General features: G+C 42.0%; 1 protein-coding gene across 2 annotated transcripts in view; it reads right to left on the bottom strand.

The window, feature by feature from the left end:
* EPHA6 (EPH receptor A6) overlaps positions 1 to 13784 on the bottom strand; it is a 499677-nt gene that overhangs the window by 167489 nt on the left and 318404 nt on the right. For both annotated transcript variants that reach the window (XM_066619606.1, XM_066619607.1), the window contains exon 6: positions 10044 to 10168. In XM_066619606.1, the coding sequence (XP_066475703.1) occupies positions 10044 to 10168 (125 nt within the window). The remainder of the gene's footprint in view (positions 1 to 10043; positions 10169 to 13784) is intronic.

Genomic DNA, 13784 nt, shown 5'->3' with positions numbered 1-13784 from the left:
AAGCGGTTTACAGCAAAAAAATCAAATAACTAATAGCTCCCTGTCCCAATAGGGCTCACAATCTAAAAAGATGCAAAAGAACACCAGCAGCCACTAAAAAAGACACTGCTGGGGTGAGGAGGGCCAGTTACTCTCCCCTTGCTAAAAAAAAGAGGAGCACCCACTTGAAAAAGTGCCTCTTACTCAGTTAGCAGAGGCAAATGGAATTTAAAAAAGCAAAGGGAAAAAGATAAGTTTTCAAGCACTATTGAAACACCTGCAGAGAGAAGACCAACCTAATTTCAGAAATATTTCCACTTAGAAAGAACACAAAGAAGCTTTTCTTTTCATTGCCACCAATCAAACATCTGACAGTGGAAGCACCCACAGGAGGGCCTGCCCAGCTGACCTAAGGGTGTGGGCCATTTCATGCATGGGGGAGGCTGTCCTTCATGTAGCCTGCCTCTAAGCCATATTGAGCTTCAAAGGGAATCACCAGCACCTTGAATTGCATCTGGAAACAAACGAGCAGCTAATGCAGCCGGTACAGCAGTGGTATAAATATAACTGAATGAAACTTCCTGGCTCAGCCACCACACATGCAACCATATTCTGTACAAACTGAAGTCCTTGGATGGTCTTCAAGGGCAGCCCCATGTAAAGAACATTTCAGAAACCCAAATTTAATCACATAAGAGATAACAGCCCAATCCTAACTCCCCATGGCGGTGCGGCCTCTGTTGTATCCCATGGGGAAGTTTTGGCTACTGGAGGGTTCCTTGGGATAAGGGGACATTTGTCCTCTTCCCCCGGAGAAAGCCCCGTAAGCTGCTATGGGTCAGCTCAGACCTTTACCAGTGATATCACTGACACAAGTCTGCATTGATCCATGAAAGCAGATTAGGCCCAGGAAAGGTTTTAGGATTAAGTAGGTGCCATTGGTGCCAAACCCATTCCCCCCTCCCGGGCCCAATCCATCCTCCACCTTGCTCTTCAGGAAATGTTGCCTGAAATACTTCTGAAATACCAAACATGCGTTTTATCCTTTGGATGTTTTAGATTTGATTTACAGGAAGTTCCATACTTCAACTCCCAATAGGATGAAGGCTAAAAATACAGACAAAAATATTAAAAAATGTTAGTTCTTGTGAAATATTATTTTAATTGAAGTATTTAACAAGGAAGGAAAAAAAGATAAAATAAATAGAAAGCAAAGACAAAAGTGAGATGAGATTGGGAAATCATGTAGAATGCAGATGGTGTTTACAGACTTCTGTGACCAGCAAAATGGGTGATGAATGATAACTGTTATAGAAAATTATTAAAGTACCTACTACTGGTGACCAATTGTTAAAAATATAGTAGACCTCATTTGCATGTTTCAATAATGCTGAATGGTTAGGTTCATGCATTAAATCATCCTTAGAACAGACCACAATGAGAGTCACATCCCAATCCTAACCAATTTTACTGCATCAGTGTAGCCACAATGCAGCCCTGAGGTAAGGGAACAAACATTTCTTTACCTTGAACAGGGCTCCATGACTCTGCCCCCCCAACTGCAAGATGCAGCATGCAGCTCATTGGCATGTCTGCACCGGTACTGGAAAATTAGGATTAGGCTGTTAGTCTAAGTGGGAACTGCTTGCTAGAAAAGACAGAAATGGCTCAAATATTGATTGCTACCTTTCCAGCTGCCATATAATGCTCAAGAAATACCTGTTTTCCTACATGAAAGCTTCAGAATCAATATGTCAAATATTATGTTGTGTATGTTGATGAAATTGGTCCAAAATAATACAAGTGATGCCATTAATCCCAATTCTCAGGTGGCACACTACTGAATTGAACTAAAGGAGATAAAGCAACGCTAAAGGTAATGACAATTGAATTCTATAACATGCTTGAACTACCACAGGTATTGATTCAAGAGCATTCACCTCCATTATCAGTGTAATCTCTGGGATTTTATAAATTTGGATCATATTTCTTCACTGAATTTAAGCCCAGCTATCTAAATTGAGCCGACCATAAACAAGCCTTTATTTATATGACACTGTGGTGCTTTAAATTCCTGCTATATGCAAGGTATTACTATGAATGTTTTTCACAGTAAGAGCCCAATCCTATGCCTGTCTACTCAGAAGTAAGTCCCATTATAGTATGGGAGTATAGTAAGCTCAGTGGAGCTTACTCCCAGGAAAGTGTGGATAGGATTACAGCCTAAATTATCTAGAACCAGAGTTTACTGAATAATTCTCCCACAGATTCAGAACTGGAGACAACAAGCAAAGATGGAAGCAAAAACAAACTCATAATCATTGCATTTATTTATTTTTTAAAAATCATAATATCAATCTTTTTAAAGAACCAGCCCATTTTTGTTTCATATCGGAGGACAACAATGTCTAGATATTGTCAACTAGGAATTCTCATGCCAGTCTAAATATGCAAATAAACTAAAATGTTTATTTGCATATTCAGAAAAAGGACATGTACTTTATAGAATGATTGCACGTTATATGCAATTAGAATATGCAAATTAGCATTGGTACTCTGCCACGTGAACATGCTTTATTTCTGTGTTGCTCACAATGTTCAATAAATTGTTTGCTGTAATAGAATGGGCACCATATGATCTTCTATGCATTTCTCACTAGTCCTGCCTCCTCCACTCATGAGATAAAAGCAGACCAAAAGCATGGAGAAGAACTTTCTGACCATTATAGAAGGTAATTATGGACCTTCAGTTTTCCAACACACTTTCACAGAGTAACTACTAAAGTAAACTGCTAAGTGGTTTAGTAACTGCTAAAGTAATCTTATACTCACTGGCTGCTGGTGGTACGCCTCTTCTGCTGATACTGACTGTCAGTGCTAGTTGTAAAAGGCATCTCAGCAGCATTCCGCTGAGCAATACCATTCCGCTGAGCAATCTCAGCAGCATTCCACAGCAGCAATACCGCTGCCCGAATGGCCCCTCCTGGGAACTCCTTGCCACAGGATGTGGTGACGGCATCTGGACTGGATGCCTTTAAAAGGGGATTGGACAAGTTTCTGGAGGAAAAATCCATTATGGGTTACAAGCCATGATGTGTATGTGCAACCTCCTGATTTTAGAAATGGGCTATGCCAGAATGCCAGATGCAAGAGAGGGCACCAGGATGCAGGTCTCATTATCTGGTCTGCTCCCTGGGGCATTTGGTGGGCCGCTGTGAGATAGAGGAAGCTGGACTAGATGGGCCTATGGCCTGATCCAGGGGCTGTTCTTATGTTCTATTCAAAGTTGTGCACTGCTTGAGCCTTCCTGCACACTCCAGAGCAGCACAAAGACAACGATGAAGGTATGTTGGTGGGGGAGATGGAAGGAAGTTGGGGGTGGGCAAATAGAGGAGAGAGGACTACAGGATCAGGGACTGGGTGGTTGGGGTCCAGGAAGGGGCAGGTTATACATCTGTGACCCTTGGCCTGCTTATGCATTGAATGGCAAGAGTGAAGAGACTTGGTGGCCAGCCTGATGCCTTGGTGCATGGCAATGATATAATTGCCAAGTGTTGCCAGCTGGTTGAAGCAGGCAGCCATGGGAGAGGAAGACCCAGCTGAAGGAAAGAAGGTGGTCTCTTGGTACCAGCCTATAAGAATGGCTGGGAACAGTGCAGGCAGAATCAGGAAGAAGAAGGAGAGAGACAGGAATGAAAGGGGATGACTGAGAGAAGAAGGAAATAATTTAGAGAGAGGTGGAACAGAGGACAGCAACAGAAGGGAAGTGGGCAAGGGGTCAAGGAAAGAATGAAGAAAAAAACTCACAAAGTAGAGGGGGAAGAGTGGGAAACAAGGAAGAAGCAAGGAGGCGAAGGATTGTCTAGACTTGGGCATGGGTGGAAGAGGTCAGGAAAGACAGGCTAGTGAGTCCTCCTCCCAACATAGAGCCCTTTACCCTTGGTGTGGCCCACGTCAGTTTTCCTGGATGAACAGTGTCCAGCAGGGATCTAGGAAGGATAGCCATAGGTGCATGAAGGCCTAGAGGGCATGTGCATAGCTGGTCCCTTTCTCCCAACTGGCAAGATCTCACCTTAAGCAAGGACCCAGGACTTCTCCAGTTTAGGCTAGGCTGGGTGCTGTGACACCTGCACCAACCCCTGCCTAGCTTGGGACCACGAGCATCTGCCTAAAGGGAGACTTAGATCCCAGGGGTCAGGACAGAGAGAACAAAGGGGTGAAGAAACCCAGCAGAGTGTTGGATACCCCACTTCTTCTGTTATATTTTGACCCCTTCCCTTCATATTTGAGTTGAATCACAATACACTGCTAATTCTCCTCCTGTTGGTGGTAACTGTGCTCTATATAACCAGCTATGTCCTTCATCAACTGAGACTGAAATTCCCCCCTGAGTGGAAGGATGAGGAAGCCACCAGGATGACATCAAAACCAAAATAACCCAGAAAAATAAATTGTACCCTTAACTTGCAACCTCTCCAATGAAAATTTCTTCCATCAATTCAAGGCCCAATACAAATACCAAAATAGAAAATCAAAGTAATACAAAAAAAAATTAAAATAGTAGCAATAACTGCTGCAAAACAAGCAGCACGAGTTACCAAAAAAAAAAAAAAAATCTGAAAAAGGGCAAGAGATTCTTCTTAGTGTCATCAAGATACTTAGCACCCTTTTACCTGTCTGGGAAAGGTAAGGTAGATGGACATGTCTCTCCACACTTCCAGGATATTTAGAAAGAAACGTATAACTGCATCCCTTTCATCTCTCCCTGATGCTCATCTCTCAGCAACCCAGCAGGGCTGAGAGATGAATGTCCAGTAGCTGGAAGAGTTTTGCCCTTTATACCTGTGAACAGGCTTTCTAGAGCAGGTGTGTCAAACATAAGGCCCACAGATATGGCCCCCAGAAGCTTTTTATTGGCTGTAGTGATAACTGGACTCTCCCATACCATCATCAGCCGCTTTCAGTTGCTGAGCTATGGTGATGCCTCTGCAGAAGTGGTGGTGCTGAAAGGGCAGCCTGCGTGATAATTGGCCTCTCCCATATCTTGATGATCGAGATTTGCATATTTTCTCTTCTGTCATTTGTAGCTAATGAGTTCCTAAGTGAGAAAAAGTGCTTATTTCTGGTCATGACCTGCTTAATTACATCACTTCCCACTTAATGACATCACTTCTGTCCTACAGCAGGCAACATGAATGCTATTCAGCCCACTGTATGAAATGAGTTTGACACCCCTGTTCTTAAAGTCCCCTGAAAAAGCCCATTCACAGATGCGCAGGACAGAAGAAACCACTTAAGGCAGTGCCCCACTTAAGGAAGGCAGTCTGCAGGCTTTAGAGGTTGGTTGCATGGATTATCAAGGGCCCATGGACAGTGCCCTATGTGGCTGACCTTTGATACTGCCTATGTGTATATGCGTTTATAAGCCAACATAATTTCACAGATGTGTGACATATGAGTTCGCACTTTAGATATTATGGAAAAGTTTTGAAATGAGAAATAGAGAGAGATGCAAGAATCATCTTTCCACATCTGGGTAATGTCTAAGGGCCCCATCCTATCCAACTTTCCAATGCTGGTACAGCAGCAATGCAGCCCCAAGGAAAGGGAACAAACATCCTCTTATCTGGAGGAGGCCTCCATGACTGCCCCTCTACTGCAGGATGCAGCCCATGCGCTGTTGGCATAGCTGCACCAGTGCTGGAAAATTGGATAGAATTTGGGCCTAAAACTACTATGAACCCATCAAGTCTTCCCAATATAATTTTTTGAAGGGTGAGACTCCATGACATGAAGAAAAGCCTCATTGTCTATATCTGCCCTGAGATCAGGACAGTTCTTGATAATTCTCCTACCTACCTATTCACATACCTATCCACCCACCCACATAAAAGTTAAAATGGGTGCAACATGCCTGTGACATGTCTGCTTTTCAGGGTCTATTTTAATTTTTCTAGGTTTTTACTGTCTATCATTCATATATGCCCAGTTGTGCGGGAAAAGTTCCCAAAAATTTATCATATCTACAACATGCTCCCAGGCACGCATGCCTGAATACATCTAGGAGAAAACAATCAGAATTTGGTGTGGTAAAGTGAAGTGCAAACCCATTGTTACATAGTTATGGAATCAATCATTTCCAGGAAAATATCTCTTCAATTATAAGTGCACCATTGCTAATTTGATAAAGTAAGCTTCAGCATCTACCTGCCTATGACGAAAGACACAACCATTTTACTTAGAAACCTTTTAAGTGGAGGTCTGTTATTAAGATCAGAATAGTTGGTACAAGGTCACTGACAATACAAAGCGTTTCAACCGAGTCAAATATCTACTCTAACATAAATGTTTTTATGAGCAGCAGGTGCATTCCTGAAAAAGACTATAAAGCTATTAACTGCTCAGTAAGGAATACGTAATAATAGGCTCAACTGCTCTGACAAGAGCAGTGCGAAAGGACACTTTAAAATCATTAGGAAGGCCTGCAGAAAACAAAGGTATTCTATGTAATATGTTTGAGTCAATAATGGCTTTGAGACGCAGCATCTTTTGCTTTATCAGTATATGTTAGTATCAACATGTGATTTGTTTTCACAATATAAGAGTGCAGTTGAGAAATGTTTTAACCTTTGTCAAGTCTGGTCCAAGACCTTTCTAGACCCATGCCAAACGCTGCCTCCTTTTGCTGCACCTCACCACACCGAACACTGACCTTCCATTCCCAGTAGCACATTACGTACAACTTTCACCACTCCTCCACAACTTCAGTTCTCTGGATTTAAAAAGGACAAAGGGTACAGAGTGGACAAGGAACTGTGGAGAAAAGAAGAGTGGAGGGCTGGAGCATCTCTGATACTCTTACATCCTATTCTGTTCTGTTTTCCTATTCCTTTTTTAATCCTTAAAAGATTGGGAGGAGGAGTGACAGAGGGGCACAGAGATGGATAAACGGAGGCATATGGCAAGTACCTTCCTACAATTCCCCACCTGAGGCAGCAGTCCTCATGGATGGGCTAATCTTGACCTTTGTTTCTAAATTAAATTCACCTGCCATTGTCTAATGTAAAAAAATTCACTGTATTGATCTGTGTTAGATTGTGTGTAGACTGATGGTAATTTTTAAAGAGATTAAAGTGGCGTGTTAGAGACTTCATTACCCATAATGTGCACACAAATTTTGTTTGCTTTGCTACTGATTTCCATCATGACCTTGACCTTGAAAAGTAAGATGCCTCCCAACATTGGGGAGGAGGTGTTAACGTAGAAAGAAGTCCAACAACAACAGTGGCAGAGGAGCCTGGCCAAGGCCTCATCTCCAAACTTGTCTGAACCCAAGCCTGAGCCTATTATTAAGGAGTCTCTCAAGCCACAAGTCCCTGAGATCAGAACCCCAGAAACAACTCCCCCTGCCCAGATTTGTCTGATGGTTTGGTCCCTCCACACCAGTACCTTTGCACACCCAAGTGTCTGCTCACCACTGCAGAAAATGCACTTTGTGGAACTTAGCAGAGAGGTGAAGGACAGATTCTGGGCCAAGAGTCTGTTTCTTTAAGAATCACCAGTCTTCAGGAACGAGACAAACTAGTGAGTTTGTCTCTAGGATGTTCTTAAGGGCCACTCTCACAGCAACTTGTTTGCATGGAGCTGCAGATCAACCTGGCCCTTCTCCAATCTCAGACATTCATATTGGCTCACGTTGGTAGCTAGAACAGGACAGTTTCTGGGCAAAGAGTTTTTGCTCTTTGAGTACCTGGCTGCCTCATGAAAATACTCAGGGTCAAGCTACACGTTGTGTCCAACTCAAATATGCTGGCAGTTTTGTTTTTTTAAATTTAAATAGTTTCAGGGCACTCCCAATCAGTCTACAGGAGAGCAAATTAAACATATTCTACTATGGTTCCAACAATAAACACACTCCTGCAGTTGCTATTAACCCTGAATCGAAAGTGTACTATGGTGCAACTGGAAAGCATTAAATGCACCCTTCTGGCATGCCTCGATGAGAAGCTTTATAAGATCCAAATGTGTAGTTTCAACTTTAACATAATGTGTAATTTGGTCCAAAAAGTGTATTCTGCTTCTGCCAAAGCAGGGTGTGTGGAAGGAGACTGTGTGACTAGGTCACTTATAGAAAGCTCAGCATTTCAATATAATGTTGCACACCAATTCTGAGTAGTAAGATATTTCTAAAGACTGGCCTTTCTAATAATCATTAAAGATGACCTTTTGGGGTTGGTTACAATCTGCAAAAAAGAAGTTCTGTGCAACTGCAATCAAGGAAGATCTAATCTCATTCAGGACCATGGTGGGGAGGATTAAAATCTCCCATCCCTCCATTGTACATTCATGGTAGGCATGATCCATCTACTACCTCCATCCATGGTAGGCATGATCCATCTACTATTTAATTTAAGAGGAACAACTAGGTTGGGATTAAGCAATTGCTTAACATAATGTGTGGTCTGACCCATGAACAGTGTTACAGATTCAGTGAAATTAGTTAAAACTGCTGTCATTTCTTTTCTTCAAAAGTCTGTTATTGTAGGTAATCAAATAAGCAGAATAATACCAGATATTATTTTGTAATCACTTGTGTAAAAAAAAAAAATCTTGTCCCAATGGATTATTAGACTTTACCATAAAAATGCAGCAACACTGTCATTTATCACCTGCTATTGTCTTCAACAGAATATGAATACAGGCATTCATCATATACCATCTCAACAACATTCCTTGCATTCTCAGCACTGGTGTAGCTGGGGGGGGGGCGGCGCACTAAGTTTTGCAGGGAGCCTCCCTGAAGTGTGCAAGTGGCTCCTCCCCCTCCCCTTGGGAGCCATTCGCCTCCATTCCCCCCCCCTCATGGCTCCAAAGGGGAGGGAAGGAGCCACTTGCAAGCTTTGGTGAGGCTTAACAGAGGTGAATGGCTCCCAAGGGAAGGGGTAGGAGCCGCTTGCACGCTGCAGGGAGGCTCCCTGCAAAACTTAGTGCGCCACTGCCCCTCTAGCTACCCCACTGATTCTCAGCAGTATCAATATACATTAAGGAAAAAAAAAACACATATAGAAGAGTTTTACTCTCATTTACTCTCATTTATCAGTATTCATAATTGTCACCATCAAGAGGTTGAATGATATTGATAGTGATATTGATAGTTATTTATTATGGTATCCAAGTGGGATGGAATTAACATTTACAAGAAGTGAGGTTGTGCATTAAGACCAAAAAAAAAAAGAACACTATTGAAACTCATGTTATCATTTTGACCCTGGTATGCTGCTAATTTTTCTCCAGTCCATATGACATTTTCCTATGGTGGTCATATGAAGGTTTCAACACACATTCAGATGCTACCTGAGTAGACCACATTTTATTTGATGAAGGTTTATGATTGGATAGCTGACTACAAAAGGAGCCCATGGTGGAATATTTAGACCAGTAATTCCCAAACCACTACAGGGGAGTCTGCATAGATGGGGAGAGGGGAGGGGGGAGGGACAGAGACAGTGATCGCAGTGCCTCTGCTACCAAGTGCCACTTACACAGTGTGGAAACCAGAAGTAAACAGTGCAAAAACTAGAAGTAGCTGCTGATAGGAGAGAAAGACTGTTTACAGAAGCCTTGGAGGACATTGGAGGGGGCTGCAAGCCTCCAAGACCTTTCAGGAGACTAGTGCTGCCCCCAAATAAGAAAGAAGCCTCTTGGTAGCAGCGGCACTGCTATCCTGTGTCGTTGCTGCCATTGGAACAGGGAAACTCCCCTTAAAGGGGAATGTCCTGCTTCCAGTTCCCCTGGTGGGTTGCAACTGACTAGTTTGGGAACCACTGATTTAGACAATCATTCCACTGTTAAAAAAAAAAAAAAGAAAAAAGCCAGGCTGACTATATCACTGGCAACTGTAGGCAGAAGGTCTACAATTAAAAGATATGTTATGAAAAGGTTAATTATTTTAAGTAGGATAATAAAAATAAGACTGTAATACTGTATTTTTATTTATAAACAATAAAAAACAATGTTAAAACATTATGCTTGAAGGGTTTTGTTTCATTTTATTCAAAACCTACTTTCTCATAGTACTTGATCTCGTAGTCCAGAATGGCTCCATTGGGAAAATCAGGCTCTTGCCATGAGAGGGCAATGCTGTTTTGGGAAGCCCAGTCCTTCCTGACCATACCTATCAAGGAGGGTGCTGAAAAGGAAAAGGATAACTATGGGTTAAGGACAATGCAATAGATTTAGAATATCATAATTCTTTGAATAATAGGCAAAGAATGTGGTCAAGTCACACTGGACATTTCAGAGAAACTGTCACAATGAAGATAGTGTGAAATTATACATTAATAATTTTATTGGATCCACCCTGGATAACTTTTGACATACAAACCAGCAGGTTTCTGTACTCTTCATTATGTTTGCTTATTTCTACTCCCAAATTAAGTTTACTGCACTTTATGGCAAGATTCTTGGTAAGAAAAAACAAAACAAAACTAGATATTATCCCTTCTGGAGTGTTGTCAAGTGTTGTAGTAAGTTATATCTGTGCAAACACATTCTAGATGTCCTCAAGAGGGTACAGTATATATAATTAGGAGTGGAATCAGAAATGTGAAAAATAACTCAAAACTTCTAAAAACTAAAAGAAAAGCCAAATATTCTGTTTGAGAGATCCAAGCATGTATCTCTCTCTTGCCCACAAAGGCTGCCTAATCCATGCCAATTGAGAAAGCACGTTCATAGATAAATGAAAGCACATATGGATCAGCTTCTTCCCCTGGAATGAGTGGGCAGATACAGGTTGAGTCTTGGTATTTGTAAGGGTTCTGTTCCCAGAACGCCCGTGGATAGCAAAAATCGCATTCAAGCAAATCCATTTAAAAAACAATGTCCCTTTTCTTAGTGATTTAAAAATAGCCTTGCTGATCTTTGTAACGCAGACAATTAGTCTCTCTCCAAGTGTTTAGAACGGCTTCTCTCAGAGGCAGCAATCCCTCCCTTCACTAGGAGCCGCAGTGCACGTGGGGGGGGGAATGGAGGAGGTGATAATCACTGCCATTTAGCATGTGCTCAGGGAGAAGGGTTGCTTGCCTTGGAGTAAAGCTGTTCTAAGTGCCTGAAGAGAGAATGATTGATGTATTGTCAGCCAGCTGTCCTCTCTTGCATTAATGAGGCTATTGTTAAACGACTTTATTCCTTTAATTTAAAGGTCCTTCTCATCATGTTGAGATAAAACCACAGGTGAAAAACTTGTGGATAATTAAGTTATACCTGTAGTCTGTAAATGCACTGAATATCCTGCACTAGTGTGGAAAAATTATACCTCCAAACTTAAGGCTGCAATCCTATACATATTTTCCTGGGAGTAATAAAACTTACTTTTATTTTAGACATGCATATGCTTGTGCTGTAAGTGAGTCAAGCAACAATATTTTTAAGCCACCGTGCAAATGTCACACTTACATACTAGAGTACAAAAAACTGAAAAAACTTTTAGGGTCTTTTCACAAGTACTATTTCTGAAATGTTCTATACAGTCTCTATTATTTTACCCATACTATAGCCAATGTCAGTGGTATTCAAAGTGGGGCGTCCCTGTGGGTCCTGGCCTCTGCCCTGTTAAGGGGCGGGGGCAGCCAGGAGACAGGGGGAAGGCAGCGGAGGGGGGCTGCAGGGGTTTGGGTGCACTTGCACTTGCACTTGGGTGCACTCCGCTTTTGCGGAGGCAGAGCAGATCGCTCCACTCTCCCTTTTCCTGACCTGGGGCACCCTGCAGGCGCTCGCGCAGGGCTCCCCGCACACAGGGATGGCTGCTGCAGGGACTGGTGAGTGTATCCCAGTTCCTGCAGTCCCCTGAGCGACGCAATCCTGGGGATCGCATCGCTGCCTTCCCCCTGCCCCTGCTGCCTCCCCCCTCCCCAAAGACTTACTGCAGGTTTCAAACTCCTGGAGAGTTTGAAAACCACAGGCCAATATGAATATAAGTTAGACAAAAATCCACCATGGGAGAACTAGTTAGCAAATATTTAATTCTTTTGACTAAACAGCATATGTTGTACAAAGGCCAAGACACTGAGCTATGAATCAAGACATCTCTGGTTTGAATCTTGTCTGAACCCAAGGTTAACCACTCTCTCTCAGCTTCACACCCTTTTCTCATCATCTGTAATATGGGGATAAAAATACTTCCTATACAGTGTTGTGGTAAAGATTCTATCAAGATAACACTCCAAATACATGCCAAATGAATTCTTCTTTGTGTAGGTCAAGTTGATGCTAATCTCAAAGGACCACACTGAAACAAGTCTTCAACAGGATGTGCCGCAACGAATTCAAGTATATTCCCAATGGACATGAGACTTTGAATTTTTTTCACTACATGTATTGAATTATAGTATATCATATGAAGAAAGGTAGTATAAGAACACATGATAGCCTTTGCAAATAAGTCCACATCTTGTATAAATTTGGCTTCTGCAATGCAACTGCAACATGACTACCGCTTTCATAAGAACATAAGAAGAGCCCCGCTGGATCAGGCCAAAAGTCCATCTAGTCCAGCTTTCTGCATCTCACCTTGGCCCACCAAATGTGCTTCAGGGAGCACACAAGGCAACAACACACAACCTGGTGCCCTCTCCTTGCATCTGGCAATCAGAGATAGCCTACCTCTAAACCAGGATCTTGCACATACCCACCATGACTAGTAACCCGTGATGAACTTCATGATCTTCATGAACCAGCTGAACTGTTTACATTTTTTGTCTGCACCAATGCATGTATGTCTCTGTATCTGGCAACTGTGGATAATACATCATGCATCTCATGAACTGGGCTCTTGTTTATATCCTCAAATAAATCTGTTAGACTATAAGATGCCACAAGACTCTTTGTTGTTCTTCCTGCAACAGACTAACACAACTACCCCTCTGGAATTTGTTACCTTGCTGTAGCCATCTGCCAACCCACAACTCTCCAATTACTTTTGAGAATGCCATCTGGAATTGTCAAAGGCCTTGCCAAAGTCACATTATATACACTGCATTCCCCTTATCCATCAAACCAATTACCCTGTCAAGGAAAGGGATGAGATATGGTTCGTGATTTTTTTCTGCTCCGCCTTCCCCAAGAGGTGGAAAGTTAAAGCAACCTTTAAGGGACAAGCAACAGTTGAAATCTAAGGTGACTGTAGGAGCTGTTTCTTTACAAAAGATTTACAGGTCCAGGCACTGCTATTACACATAGCAAAGAGAGTGAGTCTTACTACTCCAGAAAGATTGGTTCACAAACAGCTTGGATCCATGCATTTCCAACAGAAGAAAATTATCATTCCAAAGTCAAACATCATTTACTCTCCCCATCCTTCAAATGACCTAACATACCATTTAAAATGTTTTTAAACTGTTAAGTCTGTTTAAAGTCAACTTAAAAAAAAACAACTCTTTACAGCACATATAGTTTATGCTATGCATATTTATTCAGAAGTAAGTTCTATTTTGTTAAATGAAATCTGCAACCCTAGTAATTTAAAATGCATTATAAAGGCTATTATTGCTGACAATCACCATACAGATATCACACATAGAGGGCTTTGCTTTATACATCAGAATACGGATGCATGGTTTGATTTTCACTCTTATTTATTCTGAGCAATACATTGATGATTATCATTGATGATAATCATCCTGGTGGTGGACCTGCCATTAATGGAAAGAGGCAAATGCCCCAAGCGCAAAACCTCGTGCGCCTCTAGGACTGTGCAGAAGCCTCTCTGAGGCTTCCAATGCAGTTGGAAACTGTGTTTCCAGTTT

Source organism: Tiliqua scincoides, chromosome 3 (assembly GCF_035046505.1).
Source record: "Tiliqua scincoides isolate rTilSci1 chromosome 3, rTilSci1.hap2, whole genome shotgun sequence".
NCBI lineage: Eukaryota > Metazoa > Chordata > Lepidosauria > Squamata > Scincidae > Tiliqua > Tiliqua scincoides.
The sequence above is the reverse complement of the archived record's forward strand: the minus strand, read 5'-3'. Positions and strand labels throughout refer to the sequence as shown.